Below are 15,831 nucleotides of genomic sequence, written 5' to 3' on the forward strand. Positions count from 1 at the left end.
TGTGCTGCCAAGAGGTGAGTGAGCTAAATAAAAGGGTCACTCTCTGAGTTTAATTTCACTAGGCGATCTTTAAGTTTATAGTAAAGGAAAAAAACGTGCCCACAAAACTGTGCACTGAGCATATGCCTTGTGCGCCAAGTGAAATAGTTTAGGAAGGAGAGACTTACTTTTGCGGCAGCCATACTCGTCACATTTGGACAAGCTGTGGACTGAGGGGGCTCTGCACATAGAGCCTGGAGAGCAAAGCTACATTTTAAAAGGGCTCCCTGTGCTCCAGCAGATGGGCTGTAAACTTGACCAGACTGCAGGCACCGTGTCCTCCACCCTCACCAGTTGAATGCATTAACTTTTCTATTCCTTTCCCATATGCTTTATCGCACATTCAAAAACATGGACAGCAGATGGTAGGTAACAAAGAAAGAGATCAATCAACCGAGCAAAAATGGAAAAACCTTGCTCGAACGGGAACATCTAAAAGCCACTTACCTCCAACCTCCCATTAGATGGGGCTATTTTAATAATCAAATGACATTAAAAAGAAGTAACTTCCTTTATGCCATTCCGAAGAAGTAGACTCTGCCCTTCTGTATTAGGATATCTGCCATAAGAGACTTGCATTTTTCTTTTTTTTTTCTTTTTTAAAGATCTTATGTATTCATTTGACAGACAGAGATCACAAGTAGGCAGAGAGGCAGGCAGAGAGAGAGGAGGAAGCATGCTCCCTGCTGAGCAGAGAGCCCGATGCGGGGCTCGATCCCAGGACCCTGGGATCACGACCTGAGCCGAAGGCAGAGGCTTTAACCCACTGAGCCACCCAGGTGCCCTGAGACTTGCATTTTTCTAATGCTATTCTGTTTTCCTAACGTGGAATAACCACAGATTTCCTTAATATCAGAAACATAGACACGATAATAGAAGGGCCAGAAGTTGCCAGAGAATGATTTTCTATCACATTAAACACTGAATAATCATAGGGTTCTGAGGTTCCACATTCAGGAATCAGAGGGAACAAATGAATCTCATGAGTACAGAAGCAAGAAAATGTTCTCTAAGTTTGGGGGGAAAAACCCAACCTTCTCCTTTTATGAAATCTCTATTTTAATTTAAACAGAAGGCCTATTAATGCCACTAATTCTGTCTGGGTAGAAATCCAAAGACAAAGGGCTTGGGGAAAGTACCTGCACTAACACGGCAACAGTACATACAGCAGGGAAACTGTGCACAGGTGTCACTGTTCTTTGCGTGGATACAGTTTCTAAAAGGCAGGCAGCTCGGAAACAGAATAAAAGTTAGGAGAGGTCACACGGGGGAAGAAATTGAACTGAAAACTAGAGGACCTGACTTAAACACCCACTTCTTCCCTAATCCCAGGCATGGATCTCTGGGCACAGCCTGATCCCACAAAATCTGCACGTGAGCAGGTATGTGCATTTGAAACGTCTAATGTGTATCTTATAGGTTAATGGCACAAGCAAGGGAAATAAGGAAACAACCATAGCTTGTCTCAATTTCCAAAGGATATACCAATTGTTAGGAGAGTTTTTTAATGTCAAGGAATTCCATTTTTCCAGTAGATCTCTTGGTATGCTCAACTCTGATTCAAAGTTTCTGACTTCCATGAATCGATGTTTGGTCATTAAGAGTTCCTGGCACTTGAGTGTATCAATTCTTACACCTTGCAACTAGCATGTAACCCTTAGGTTTCCTTTAAAGAGAACAAGCATCCAGTCGCCGGGGTGGCTCAGTTGGGGAAGCATCTGTCCTGACTCTTGATTTTGGCTCAGGTCATGATCTCTGCGCTCAGCGTGGAGTCAGCTTGTCTCTCTCCCTCTGCTCCTCCCTTGGTGCACACTCTCTCTCTCTCTCTTTCCCTCTTCAATCAATCAATTAATCAATTCTTAAATAAAAAATAAAGAGAACAAGCTTCGAAACCTGAAACCTCTAGTCCCATGTATCCATGTAACCTACATAACCTCAGCAGTATGCAAATATTAGACTCTGGAAGGGTTACTTTTTCTTTTTCTCTCTTATTCCTTCTCTACCCTAACACACACACACACACATACTCCACATGCATGGACCACGGCTCATCTGGCAGGTGATGGGATCGAGTGGTTCTCATGATCAGATGGGATGTTCGGTGAAGAGATAATCTGGTCATGTGATACACCTGAATAAATTATCAAAGAAAAATAAAAGTGTACATAAAAACATTGTTGAAAATAAACATAATGGTAAAACCTCAATTTTGATTTCTAAAACTGCTTTAACAGTCTTCAAAACTGAAAGCCCAGGGCACCTGGGTGGCTCAGTGGGTTAAGCCTCTGCCTTCAGCTCAAGTCATGATCTCAGGGTCCTGGGATCGAGTCCTGCATCGGGCTCTCTGCTCAGCAGGGAGCCTGCTTCCTCTTCTCTCTCTGCCTGCCTCTCTGCCTGCTTGTGATCTCTACCTGTCAAATAAATAAATAAAATTTAAAAAAATATATTAAAAAAAAACTGAAAGCCCATTACAGCTGGAAAATGAAATGTATGCACTGGGCTGTTTATCTATCACCCTATCTATCTACTACGTACAAATCTGCCCACCAAAATGGCTAAAATTAAGGAACTAACACCACCAAATGATGGTGAGAATGTGGAGCAACAGAAATTCCTACATGTTTTCTGTGGGAGTATAGAAACATACAACCAATTTGGAAAAAGGTCTAACAGTTTCTTGTGAAACTAGAAACATTCACCTACCTATAACCCAATTCTCTTTTTTTTGCAAGAGCAGTGAAAACATGCCCAAAGAGCAACTGTATAAAATTGTTCAGAGCAACTATATTTACAACAGCCAAAACCCAGAAATAACTTGTGAGTCCATCAACAGGAGAAATGGATAAACTGTAAGATATTCGCCCAGTGGAATACTATTCAGCAATCTACTAATACAAGCAACAAATGGATGGATCTAAAAAACAAGTTACTGCAAACAAAGAAGCCAGTGTACACACTGCATGATTCCACTTACGTGAAGGTCTACAAGAGGCAAGAAAGAATCTATGGTGGAAAAAATCTGAACAGTGGTTGCCCTTAAGTGGTAGAGGCAGACATTTATCGGCGGGGACATGAAGGAACTTTCTGAAATGACGGTAAGATTCTGTAACATGATGGGATTTGGATTTGCACAGGCATATGCATATGTCAACACTTAAGACTGGTCTATTTCCTTGTATGTAAACTGTCCTTCAAAAAAACCAAATATTGAATACTAATTAATGATAGGCATGCTGCTGTATTTGGAGGAAAGGGCAGTGATATTTGAAACATACTTAATAATGCATCAAAGCATAAGACAGATAAATGGTGGACTGATAGATAATAAAGCAAATACAATAAAATGGTGATTATAAAATCTAAATGGTGAGTATTGGTATTCACTGTAAAATTCTTTCCATTCTTTTGCATGGCTAAACATTTTCATGAAAAAAACTGGAAAAAAAATCTGTTATAGTCCCATAATAGCATCATTTAAAAATTTATTTTCTGGACCATTGTATAAGCAAAGAAGAATGTAGACAGTTTTTTGGTTTTTTTTTAAGGTGAAAAAGATTAAACTTCTGCAAGTAAATTCAAATACCAAATAAATACTGGTATTTCACACTTACTTCAGAACGAATAAAGTCCTCGCTTGATGCCCTAAGGAGAACAAGGCCAACTCATTACGCTCTACGGATCCAAACATACCTGGAGAACTGTCTTACAAATAACCACATCCTTCTCCTCCACCAACTCTCCAAATTGTTGGGTCCTAACAAGTTTCTCTTGTTATGTAAACTGTCTGCCAAATACTAATGGGCTCTGAACACAAGCCAGAAGATTCCCCCAAGCCCAGCTGGGTGTAACCCCAAATCCCACCCTGCTCGACAGGACCTCCCCCAAGAGCTCCGGAGTTACTTGTGGGAGCTTCTTATCGCTTCTACGCATCTGGACCCCACACAACACGAGGCGCAGAGCTTGGCCCTCAGGAGCTGCTCAGTAAATAACCGTTCAAGGTTGCTTTCCATCATTCAAAAGCAAAGCAGGGACCACACAAGGGCGCAGATTTGTCTTTCTTCATAAAAATGGCCCATTAAGAGGCCCTTATTTACACTGGTAAAAGGCCGTAGGATAAAAATTGTGTGAAGTTATGATGTAATCCGCCAACTCTTACGACAACAGCACTGTCCGAGGATGCAGGGCGGGGTGCCTTGTGTCACACAGGGGACTCTGCCACTTACTGTGGGACTTAGGGCAAATAGTTTAACTTCTTTGCTTCTCACTATCTCACTTTTCTATGAAATGAGACTGATATTTACACCTCACGGGAGTGACATGAAGATTAAGGACGATAATCCATCAGGGTACATAACAGCATCATGTCTGAAAAGTAATGAGTACCCCGTGCATGTTACCTTGTCGTTATTAGTACTTTTCATGTCTCTGTGAATGAAGCAGAGAGTGCCTGCCACGATCACACCGATTTAACATTAATATATTACAGATACCATAAATATTTACCATTCAGTGAATTCACTAAATCACAGTGATCAAAATGAATTGCAGTTTCAAGTTCTCAGGGTCAAACTACAAAAACTCGGGCCTGCTTGAAACAGAGCATTTGGTATCCCACAAGCTGTCCTAGGATCTCCTTGCATACGAGACTATGTTGGACTTGCAAGGTCTCAGGGCAGCAAAGGATGGAGGAGTTACCTTCCAGAGTCCTCCTTGGAACTTGCCAAAGGAAGACCTTCTGCCGTCTGCCTTCCCATTCTCACTGACCTCTATGGCAGGTTCCCTATCCTCTCTGCCCGCGGATGCCCTGTCCACATTATGGCTGTGGCAGGCAGAAGGAACCCCTGGAAGAGGTCTACCCCCTCACCCCTGGAACCAGCGAATATGTCATGTTAAATGGCAAAAGTACTGCAGGGGTGATTAAGGTTATAGACTTTATGAGAGGGAGATTTTCCTGATTTATCTGAAGGGTTCAACGTAATCACACTGGCCATCTTAAAATCAAAGAAGTCTCTCTGGCTGGGGCCGGAGAGATACAGCAGGAGGAGAAGTCCGAGAGGGGTGAGATGTGAAAAGGCCTCCAGGTGCTGCTGCTGGCTTAGCCATGGAAGGGCCAAGATGACAGAATGCAGGTGGACTTGAGGAACAAAGAAAGGCTCCAGGCTGAGAGCCAGCAAAGAAAGAGGAACCTCGGCCTGACATCTATCTGCAAGGGACTAGATTCTGAAACTGTAACTTAAATCAGTTTGGAAGCAAATTATTTCCCAGAGCCTCCAAAAAGGACTGGGGTGCAAAGGACACACACCACCCCCATACCCAGGTACTCCCAGGGTAAAAAGGAGACGCGAGCACCTCACCCGCTGACACTGTGCTATTGATTATCATTTTAAAATCAAAAGGTCTTGGGGTACCAGGGCACCATGTTAAACATTACCTTCAACTCAGGTCATGATCTCGGGGTCCTGGGATCGAGCCCACTTCGGGCTCCCTGCTCACTGGGGAGCCTGCTTCTCCCTTTGATTCTCCCTGCCCCCAATTGAGCGTGCTCTCTCTCTCTCTCTCAAATAAATCAATAAAATCTTTAAAAATAACAGAATAGGGGCACCTGGGTGGCTCAGTGGGTTAAAGCCTCTGCCTTCGGCTCAGGTCATGATCCCAGGGTCCTGGGATCGAGCTCCGCATCGGGCTCTCTCCTCGGCGGGAAGCCTGCTTCTTCTCTCTCTCTCTCTCTGCCTGCCTCTCTGCCTACTTGTGATCTCTGTCAAATAAATAAAATCTTAAAAAAAAATAACAGAATAAAATAATTTACAAAATCAGAAGTCTTACTAATGTGGCTCACCTTACGGACTGAGCACAGCTTGAACCAAAGTGTTCAGTGACTTTAGTTCAGCCTTGTCAGAATTACATTAAAAATTACAGCAGAGGGGCGCCTAGGTGGCTCAGTCAGTTGAGTGTCCAACTCTTGATCAGGTCATGATCGCAGGGTCATGATATCGACCCCCACATTCGGCTCCATGGTCATCGAGAAGCCTGGTTGGGATTCTCTCCCTCCCTCTCCCTCTGCCCCTCCCTTCTTGCATGCTCTCTCTCTATAAATAAAATACAATAAAAATCTTCAAAAAAATTTATATTAGAACTCTTTCCCTCAGTACAAATTCAGTAATCTTTCCATTCAAATTCTGAGCTCAAAAAAAGTAGTCAAAGCAAATGAAATGCTCACCTGACTTGGAAATGATTAACTTCCCTTATTAAACTCACATTTCTTTGTCTCTATGAGGTACAGCTTAAAACAAAACAAAATGATGACACTAATCTTTTATAAACTCAACACTCACTTCAAAGGTATCCCTCCCTAAGCCAGGTTTTCCTGTGCCACTTGCTACTTCCCACAAATCCAAAAGATCTTGCCAGTTTCCACATTTGAGTATGTGTTTATATGTTTTACATAAAATTAAGGGCTCAAAATACTGAAACATATCAGATCTATATTTAATCACCTTATCTTCCCATTCAATTCAAGTAATATGAGTTTTACCTAATTGTTCTGTAATTATTATTTGGAGCTTTACCTGACATTGGAAATCACTATAGTACCAGTACCAGCATTGATTGGAAATACTGGTACTATACTGGTACCAGTATGGTTTAACTATTTGATCACCAAGAGGACATCTCTTAACCACATTTATAACTAACAGGTGCCCTGAGTGATGTCCTCATGCTTATGCTCTCTAAAATTAAACTTCCTGTGTCCCACTGTGGATAAATCCTTAAAGTACCTGGAAATACACATCACAACTTATAGATGGACTTTTAGTCAGACAAGTGTTACTAGGTTTCATCTTACTCAAGAGACTCTTACCCAATTACATTAAAAAGTCCCTTAGCGATACCTTCTTAATTTATTTTTCCAGTTTCCTTCTAACTGGATTGTAAAACATCAGAGGGCAAGGATTTAATCAAGCTTACCCCAAAATCAGGTGTTCCCCTCCACACTACCCTTTTTGTCTAGGAGGGATTTCCCATATTTCTGTGTGTCTTCCTACAGTATGTGCTCTGTATTTAGGGTTGTAAGAGCATCAACAGGAGCACAGCCAGAGGTGGAGGGAAGGGAAGGTGAGGATATACCGTGGTCCCCCGGGGTGATGAATGGAACGTTCCAGCTAGAGAAGATGATTTAAGCTGGTGAAGCACGGGTGCAAAGGTTGGAACGGGCACATGAGGAAAGGCAGGAAAGCTGTCAAGGCCAGACTTAGTAATTTAGACTTCATACTTTGGCAACAGGAAAGTATTAAATGTTGTTCTGCACAAGAAAGTGGCATTTGAAGAGGGACCCTGGACAGAATTTAGGCTGAAAGAACAGATTAAAACAGGAAGAGAAAAAGACAGGATGCTTTCAACAAGTACCTTATGAGAGCAAGGGATACGTGATCATGAAAATGAGGAGAAATGAGTAAATGACTGTTTAGGAGATCTAACGGGAAGACAAGGTCTTCTTCGGCCTTAGAGTAACCGAGTGATTCTTTCCTTTTCTCCATCTGTATTTACCTTTTGACCAAAGCCCTGAACTCGAGAAGACCAAGCTTCTCTCTGTTCTCAAGTTCAGTTCCTGGGGAGAAGACTTAAGCCGAGACACTTCGTTCTCCTTCTCCTTCTCCCAGCCCCTGGGGTTTGAATCCCACACCTCTACACTCAACCACCAGAGACCCCATCAGCTGCTCTTCTAGGACCTGTTCAAAAGGCTCACATGTCATGTAGCTCCCCTCTCCGGGCTACACTGAGCTTAACTCTTTGTTCCCAGCAAGACAGAAACTGCAGGAAATCAAGTGGTTTTGCTCCTCCTGTGACGCCCAACAGGTGCTCTGTCCATGTGTTTCACCCAGCTCTCCCTCTGCCTGCCTTGGGGCCTGGGGCCCGGAGTGGGTGGGGTTCATCAGTCTCCAGAGGCACAGGTATAAGAGATGGTGTGCTGAGCCCCTGTGACAACACCTGGAAGGACATTCCAAGTTGGGGGGTAGCATCCTTTTATTATTTAAAGGCACTGGGGTGGCCTACAGTGACATTCAATAACAAGGTTCTTTTACCTTGTTTAGTTACCAAGAGGTAAGTTTCAACAAAAATTAGACCAACGTTTAAAAGCAACCAAGATTTCTGGAGCACCTGGGTGACTTAACTGGTTAAATGTCTGACTCTTTTTTATATTTTTTAGAACATTTATTTATTTGAGAGATAGAGGGTGTGTGTGTTCGCACAAGTGCAAGCAGAGGGAGGGGCAGAAGGGGAAGGAGAGGAAGAGGGAAAGAATCCTAAGTACACTTTTTGGGCTCAATCTCACGACCCTGAGATCATGACCTGAGTCGAAACCAAGAGTCGGATGCTCAACTGACTGAGCCACCCAGGTGCCCCTAAGCAACTGACTACTGATTTTGGGTCAGGTCATGATCTCAGGGTCATGAGATAGAGCCCCATGTCAGGCTCCACACTGAGTATGGAGCCTACTTGAGACTCTCTCTCCCTCACCCTCTGCCCCTCCCCTGCTCACTCACATGCATATCCTCTTTTTTTCCTCAAAAAAAAAGAAAAAAGAAAGAAAGAAAAAAAGAAAAAGAGCAAGAAAGATTTTTCGAAGTGGCTTCTGGCAGGGGTTTGGGAGGTTCCGTATTCTCCCTGCAGGTATGGCTAATCCCAACTCTAGAAGAAACACAGAAGATCTGATGCGCTCTGCTTACAAATAAATCACAGCCTACTGAGTTCATCTGGGAGAGAACGCTGTTTGGTGATAGTGGTGGGGGAGGTCCTTGACACACTTGGCAAGGATCCTCAGCATGGCTCCAATCTGTCAGGATTTTGTTCAAAAGATGCAAAAACTCCATGCACTTCTCCAAATGTTATCTTTGGTAGCTTTGGTTCCCCAAAATGGTCCACTGTTGCTGTACCATTACCCCGACTGCTTGGGTGCCCATTTCTTTTTACACTCCTCGGGGGTCAGTATCTGTATCTGTTTCCTATTGCTACTATAACAAATACCACCACTCAGTGGCTTAATACTGGGCTACAGTGAAGATGTCAGCAACACAGCATTCCTTCTGTAGGCTCTGGGGGAGAAGCCATTTCCTTGCCTTTTCCAGCTTCCAAAGGCTGCCTGCATTCCTTGGAACATGGCCCTTCCTCAACCCCACAGCAAGCAGTGAAGTATCTTCGTTGTCTCTCTCACACTGGCCCTCTCCTTCCATGGTCACGTCTCCATCTTGGACTCTGATCTTCCCACCTCGCTCTTGTAAGATTCCTTGTGATTACATTGGGTCTGCATGGGATAATCTAGAATAATCGTCCCATCTGAAGATCCTTCCTTAGCTCTCCAAAGTCCCTTTTGCCGTTTAACTAATATATTCATGGATTCCAGGGTTCGGGACACGGACATCTCCAGGGGCCATTCTTCTACCTTCCACAGGGTCTGTGTGGTAAGAAAGTGCCATAAGCTCAGGTCACCTTAATTCTCTGGGCCTGAGCTTCCTTGTCTCCAGAACAAGGAGGATAAACTTGACCTCAAGTTTCCTTCTGTGTTACATAAATGTATCTATCTTGATCTAAAGACATCTACATAAGTGTACCATATAAATATATCCGTAACACTACCGACCATGTGAACTAGAAGGTGAAGAAAGGATCTAAGGAGATACCCTGGTTTTGAGTCTAGTTAATAGAGAACTTCAGGTGTGCTGGGCTGGAGGAGGTTGAAAGATGAGCTGGAGGCAGAAAGCACTGAAAGGGAAAGGTTTAGTATTGTGTTGGAGAAAAAAAAAATAGAGCTAAGACATCATGTCAAGGCAAGAGAGAAAAAAATGGGATCATCCACATAAAAAGATTTCATTACTGGAATCTGTGTGGATTATAAGTTCTGTAAAGGGTAAGTGAAAGAAATAAAAAGGAGCAAATGTTTGCACACTGATTTGAATCCGAGAGGAAGAGGAGCTGGAGAATAAATCATTTAAAATAGAGGCTTGACCAGAGGAAGGTAGGATCACCTTAAATATGTTGACTCAACTGTTTGCTCTTAGGGAACTTTTTATGAAGCCTTTCTAGAGTCATGAATTGCCTCACATTTTGCCTATTTACAAGTCTGATTTTATGAAAACAATTCTTAACATAGGGCATACTATTGAATCACACTGTAGAATTTCTTAATATAGGTTTTTTTTTTTTTTTTTTTTTTTTTTTTTTTTTTTAAGATTTTATTTATTAGAGAGAGAGAGAGAGAGCACAGGCAGACAGAGTGGCAGTCAGAGGCAGAGGGCAAAGCAGGCTCCCCGCCAAGCAAGGGGCCCGATGTGGGACTCGATCCCAGGACGCCAGGATCATGACCTGAGCCGAAGGCAGCCGCTTAACCAACTGAGCCACCCAGGCGTCCCTAGAATTTCTTTAAAAATAATTATTTCATACAATTAACTGGTCTATTTAGAGTGCTGAAACTTAATTTTAAAAATGCATTTCCAAATGCCAGATTGGCTCAGCTGGGGGAGCATGCGACTCTTGAGCTCAGAGTTGTGGGCTCAAACCCCAAGTTTGGTGTAGAAATCACTAAGAAAAGTAAAGAAACTTAAAAAAAAATTTTTTAAATACATTCGGTTCCATGCAGTGGAACTGAATAGCTTGGCCAGGACTAAAGTCTTTAAAAGTCCTTAAATTATATTCAGTTAAATAAAACGAAAATGACTTATTTACAATTATTTCTTTGTTACTCGATAAAACTATAAAAGCATCATGGAAGTATGTGATAATTTCCATTAGACATGTTACAAAAAGTATAGGAGGTAGGTGTTATCACATGACAAATTCTTCCATCTAGATTTCTGAAAAATTTTTAAACAATTTTTCCTTCAGTATTATTATACATGTCTGTGTTATGTCCAACTTATTTCCTTGTGCTTTTTTTAGCACATAGTATTTACTAGAATTACTAAATTAGTATTCTCAACAATAAAAATGTACAGCTAGATCTACAGAGATATCAGTAATTTCTTTAGAAAGAAGAGTTGAGTAAAGCTTAAAAAGTACTTTCATTTGCAAGCTATTAGTTTAGAAATCTATACAACAGTTTCCTTTTCTTGGCTAGAATTTTAAGCAAATAAGCTGTAAATTACAAAACGTTTTAGGAAAAGTACAAATATGATACAAAAATAATTCATAAAGTCATTTCAAAGTCTTTGCCAGAAACTACCTAGACACTGTTGCGGCTTTTGCAGAGTTCCCACACCTGGTACACAATAAAGCCCAGTGACCTCAGCAAGTCCAAGTGCTACAGTTTCCCAGGATGTGAGTTTTATTTAGATATTATGTTCTTAACATAGTGTCAGCGTAAGTCATGCTTGTCAGATGATCCTCCTGATACATACATTGCTGCATGGTCTTTCAACTGATCATGGTGTTCTAATAACTGAAATTTGAATTTGGCAAAGAATAGACCTATCAAAGAGAAGAAAGAAAACCAACCATTCAGCTCAAATGTTATGACAGATTGTAGCTTTTTGGAGATGAACATAAAGTTAGCACATCATTGCAAAATACCTTACTATTAGATAATGAGCAGCAAACTAAAGATCATACAATTTAAGTCGAGCATGAAGTCCTTAACCTAGCTCTGACCTTTCTTTTGGCACGTAGCAACAGTGTTGGGCTTCAAAACTATGTCCCTATGGAGCACATCTGCACAGCCTACTGCCGCTTCCAGGAGAGCCCCTCTATGAAGCCAGCTTAATGTACAGTTGTCCAAGAGGTGAAGAAAGTAAAAATTAGTTGGTACTTCTGAATAACAGTTGCTTTTCTCCTCAGGAAAAAAGTAGATATGATAAATGCTTTAGAGAAATTTAGAGGAAAACACTTCATAAAAGCCCGTTATCATGTTTCAGAGCTAGTTCAAATCCATGATCAGCAAAGCAAAACTTCACTTGGACAACTGTTGCCCATGAAATCCCTTTGCTGGGTCAAAGCAGCTACAGGAAGAAGAATCTGAAGTCAAACCTTAAATTTTATCTTGAATATATAAAGGGCAAAGTAATGCTAAGAAATTTCACAGATGTTCATTTCCTTAGATGACGTGACAAAGACTTGTTTAATAAAGATGGTGTCATTTAGTTTCAGGAAACTAACTGTAATACTACAGTATACAGTATCTATCCGTGGGTTCCAGGTCTCTAAGTAGTTTTTCCTAAGCCATTTCTAAACTCTGTTGGTGTATAAGGTATGAGTACAAGACATGTTCAAAGCATGATTCAAGTAACCATTTCTACAGTAGAAGCAAAACTTACTAATTAGGTTTTAGGAAGAGTAAAGATAAAGATTGAAGTTTTCCTCTAAACAGTGCATCATGTTGCACTATAGTGTGTGCAGTAGCTGTCTTCAATCCTTGACTCATTCAGCACTACCTGAGCACCAACTACATACAAAACAGACTCCAACCTGCTGGGGAACTGCAGAGTGAAATCAGATGTAGCATTTTCCCTCCCCTTGTATGGGATCTAGGAGAGAAGAGGTAAATTAAAAACAATGTTACAAGTTGAGTGTCAAGATGGTTTGAGGAAAATAGTTGGGGGAAGGTGACCTTCCAACCTCAAAGGAGCAACTGTCCACTCTCTTAAAAATGGTACTAGCTCAGGGCTGCATGGCGCAGTTGATTAAGTGACTGACTCTTGAGTTCAGCTCAGGTAGTGATCTCTGGGTCATGAGATCGAGCCCCTTGTGGAGACTGTGACAGCTCCGCCTGGGCCTCAGTGGAGAATCTGCTTAAGATTCTCCTCTCCCTCTGCCCCTTTCCCCAGCTCTGCACAGTCTTTCTTTTTAAAATAAATAAATCTTAAAAAAAGAAAAGGTCCTGGCCCCAAACCTAGACGACTGATAGTGAGACTGTGACTTCTGGTGGAGCTCCTGGGCTCAATACTTTAAAAAGCAATCCTACCCAGTCAAGGCAGTAACCCTGGGGGAAAAACATTCCAAAACACTTGGTCTTACACTCAAACCATACCATATACTAAGGCACTCCAAACCATGGTCTAAATATCCCACTGGTTGACCATTTCTCATCCACTTCAAAGAATATTCCATTTCTGACAGTTTAGTTATGCAATCTGATTTTCAGCAGTAAGACTTCTGTAAAGTTTGGTCTTCAACCGTTTTAAACCTAGCAGGTTTCGTTCATGACGTGTTTTGTTTTTTTTTTTTTTTTTCCATTTGAGGCCATGCCTTCCACTATTTTATAAGGGCATGAACTTAATGTTTCTATATATTCTGATTTCAAGTGCAAAACACTCACCCCGTTCTTTGGAATTAATGGCCTCATTGAAACACAAATATCATATTCATTAAAATAGCTGATTCCAAGAGCAGTAGGGTATTAATGAAAGAGGCTACAATTCTACACCGATGATCTAATGTTCTAAACATTCATTTCCTACTGAAGAGACATATGGGTCTTTTTGTACCTTGCCAATGTCCCCCTTTCCACAATATACATTACTAAATTTATACACAGTTCATAACAGTCCTATTATATCACAGCTATAGAAAAAAAACAATGATGAAAGAGATGCCAGCAAATGATCCAGCAAGGGACGAATAGGCAAACCTTTAATTCAACATGTAGGTAACAAACTAAACCCAGCCGTGGATAGGTAGGACCTTCTTTGCCTGTCACAACATCATGAGTGGAAGTCCCCCCAGGGTTCTCTGCTCCCGGGCAATATTTGAACATTTGCTACAAGGGAAGGAGGTTAGCATGAAGAAAAGAGGGTAAGTCAGGGTCTGTGCAAGAGGATGGTGTCCCCTTGGATGAGGTGCTCCTGGTTCATTCCATCCACACGGTAGACCTTACAGGCCTCACACCTTTCTGCCACAAAATGACACGGGCAAGGAGTCCGGGGGTGGGGGTCTACAGAGCTGTAGGGACACTCTCTCCGTAGCCCAGAGAGGCCCCAGGAAGGCCCAGCATCGGTGTCCGGGGTGACTGCAGCTGCTCATCTGCCCCGGCCTCACTCACCCTTTTGAAAAGACAGGCAACACAGAAGCACTCAATTTTGTCCCCACACACGCGTGCAAAGGAAGCTTCGGGGTACCCCCCCAAATAAATTCTTATTTTAAAAACAAAAGACAAGCTTGTGGCCATTACTCCCAGGTCTGGAAAGCAGATTTGCAGAGGCCAAAGATTAGACAAAAGGCATGCGCTGGCAACATACAAACCTAGAAATGATTTTTTTAAAGTGATTAAGGCCTCCCAGTTCTAATTTTGTCTACCCTTTTGGGGATGATTCCTGGGGCGCTGAGCAAATCCCCTAAGGCCTGGAAAAGACGTCGGACAGGGAGGGGGAGAAGACCCCGAAACTTTCCCAAACTGCGGCAGGCTGGTGGCGGGCAGTGGCCACGGACCTCGGGTCCCAGGGCGCGGGGGGCACTCCAGAGGCGGCGGCCACCTCCTCCACCGCCACAACAAAAGGGCCGATCAGCCTTCGCACTCGGGTGTCCAGGACCCAAGCCCCAAGGGTGGATCGGACGGCGGCGACCCCGGGGCAGCCCCTCTCGCCGGGGCGAAGGAGAAGATGGAGCCTCGTGTCCGTGTCACGGCATAAAGGAAAGGACCTTCGGAGGCACGAAGACGAGACCCCCGAAGCAGCAACAGCTGGTGCCACCCGCGCGCCCCTCGGGCCTCGGCCTCGGACCCCGCCGGAGCCTCTGCCCCGGGCACCTCGGCGTCCCCCGGCGGCGCCGCCCCCTCGGGAGCGAGGCGCGGGGGCTGCAGGCCCGGCGGCTGAAGCTGCGGCTGGGGCTCCGGCAGCTCGCCGACACAATGAGGCCCGAGAGCCTCCCCGCCCGCCGCCGCCACTGCGGCAGGCCCGTGGCCGACACAAAAGCCCACCGGCCGCCGGCCCTCGCGCCGCCCCAGCCCCGCCACCGCGCACCGACCTTGGGCTCCGGCGCCGGGCTCCCGCAGCGTCTTGGTCTCCGCCTTCCAGACGTTGCAGCCCAGCAGGCAGAAGAGGAGCGCCGCGGACCTGCTCATCTCCGCGCCGCAGGACCCCGGGCGGCTCGGGCTCGCCGACCACCGGGACGGAGCGGCCCGTCAGGGGCGGCCGGGCGCCGCGCCTCCCTCCATGTCGCCTGGCTCCGCGCGCGCCGGGCCCGCCGCCCGATTGGCCGCGCCCCCGCCCGGCGCGGCGCCGGGCTCCGCAGCCCACGGCCGCTCCCTCCTCCGCGCACCCCGGTGGGTTTCCCCGAAGAGCCGCGGCGGCGGCACCGCCAACTCTTTAACCCCTTCGTGCCTCCCGCCCCGCCCGCGGGCGGCGCCCAGGCCCCGCCGTGGTGCCACCTGGCGGCCGCGGCGCCGCGCGGGGAGGGGGCCGCGCGCCCACGAGTCCCGCTCCAGCCCGCGCAGCGACGCCCCCTCACCGCTGCCCGCGCGCCCTCCCCAAGGACCGCGAGCGCGACCTTTGGCTCCAAGACAGTCTCAGCACCTACCCGCCCCCGCACCCCCCCGCGATCCCCCGCTATTTTGTAGAAAATAAAACACCTGCTTTTCTGCGCTGAGTCCTTCGCACCTGTTAACTCAGGGTCCTCAAGACGCCATTTGTGTCTCAGGGCGTGGCCTGCCTCAGTTTCCTCGGTATAAAGCAACCTGCAGCTACTCAAGTCTGCCTATGTTCCCCAAGGCTGACCTAACACCCAGTGTCAAAGGTCAGCGGAAACAGAATCCCTATGCCTGTATAATACGTAGTAGGCCCTCTGTGCCTAGGTGTTGACAGATGAAGGGCT

General features: G+C 44.8%; 1 protein-coding gene across 1 annotated transcript in view; it reads right to left on the reverse strand.

Annotated features, from left to right (window-relative positions):
* Positions 1-15,203, reverse strand: part of FAM171A1 (family with sequence similarity 171 member A1) — a 129,605-nt gene extending 114,402 nt beyond the window's left edge. The window contains exon 1 of the mRNA XM_080811907.1: positions 14,986-15,203. Within this exon, the coding sequence (XP_080668033.1) occupies positions 14,986-15,082 (97 nt within the window). The 5' untranslated portion in view covers positions 15,083-15,203. The remainder of the gene's footprint in view (positions 1-14,985) is intronic.
* Between the last annotated feature and the right edge of the window lie 628 nt (positions 15,204-15,831).

This window comes from Martes martes, assembly GCF_963455335.1.
Source record: "Martes martes genome assembly, chromosome: 8".
NCBI lineage: Eukaryota > Metazoa > Chordata > Mammalia > Carnivora > Mustelidae > Martes > Martes martes.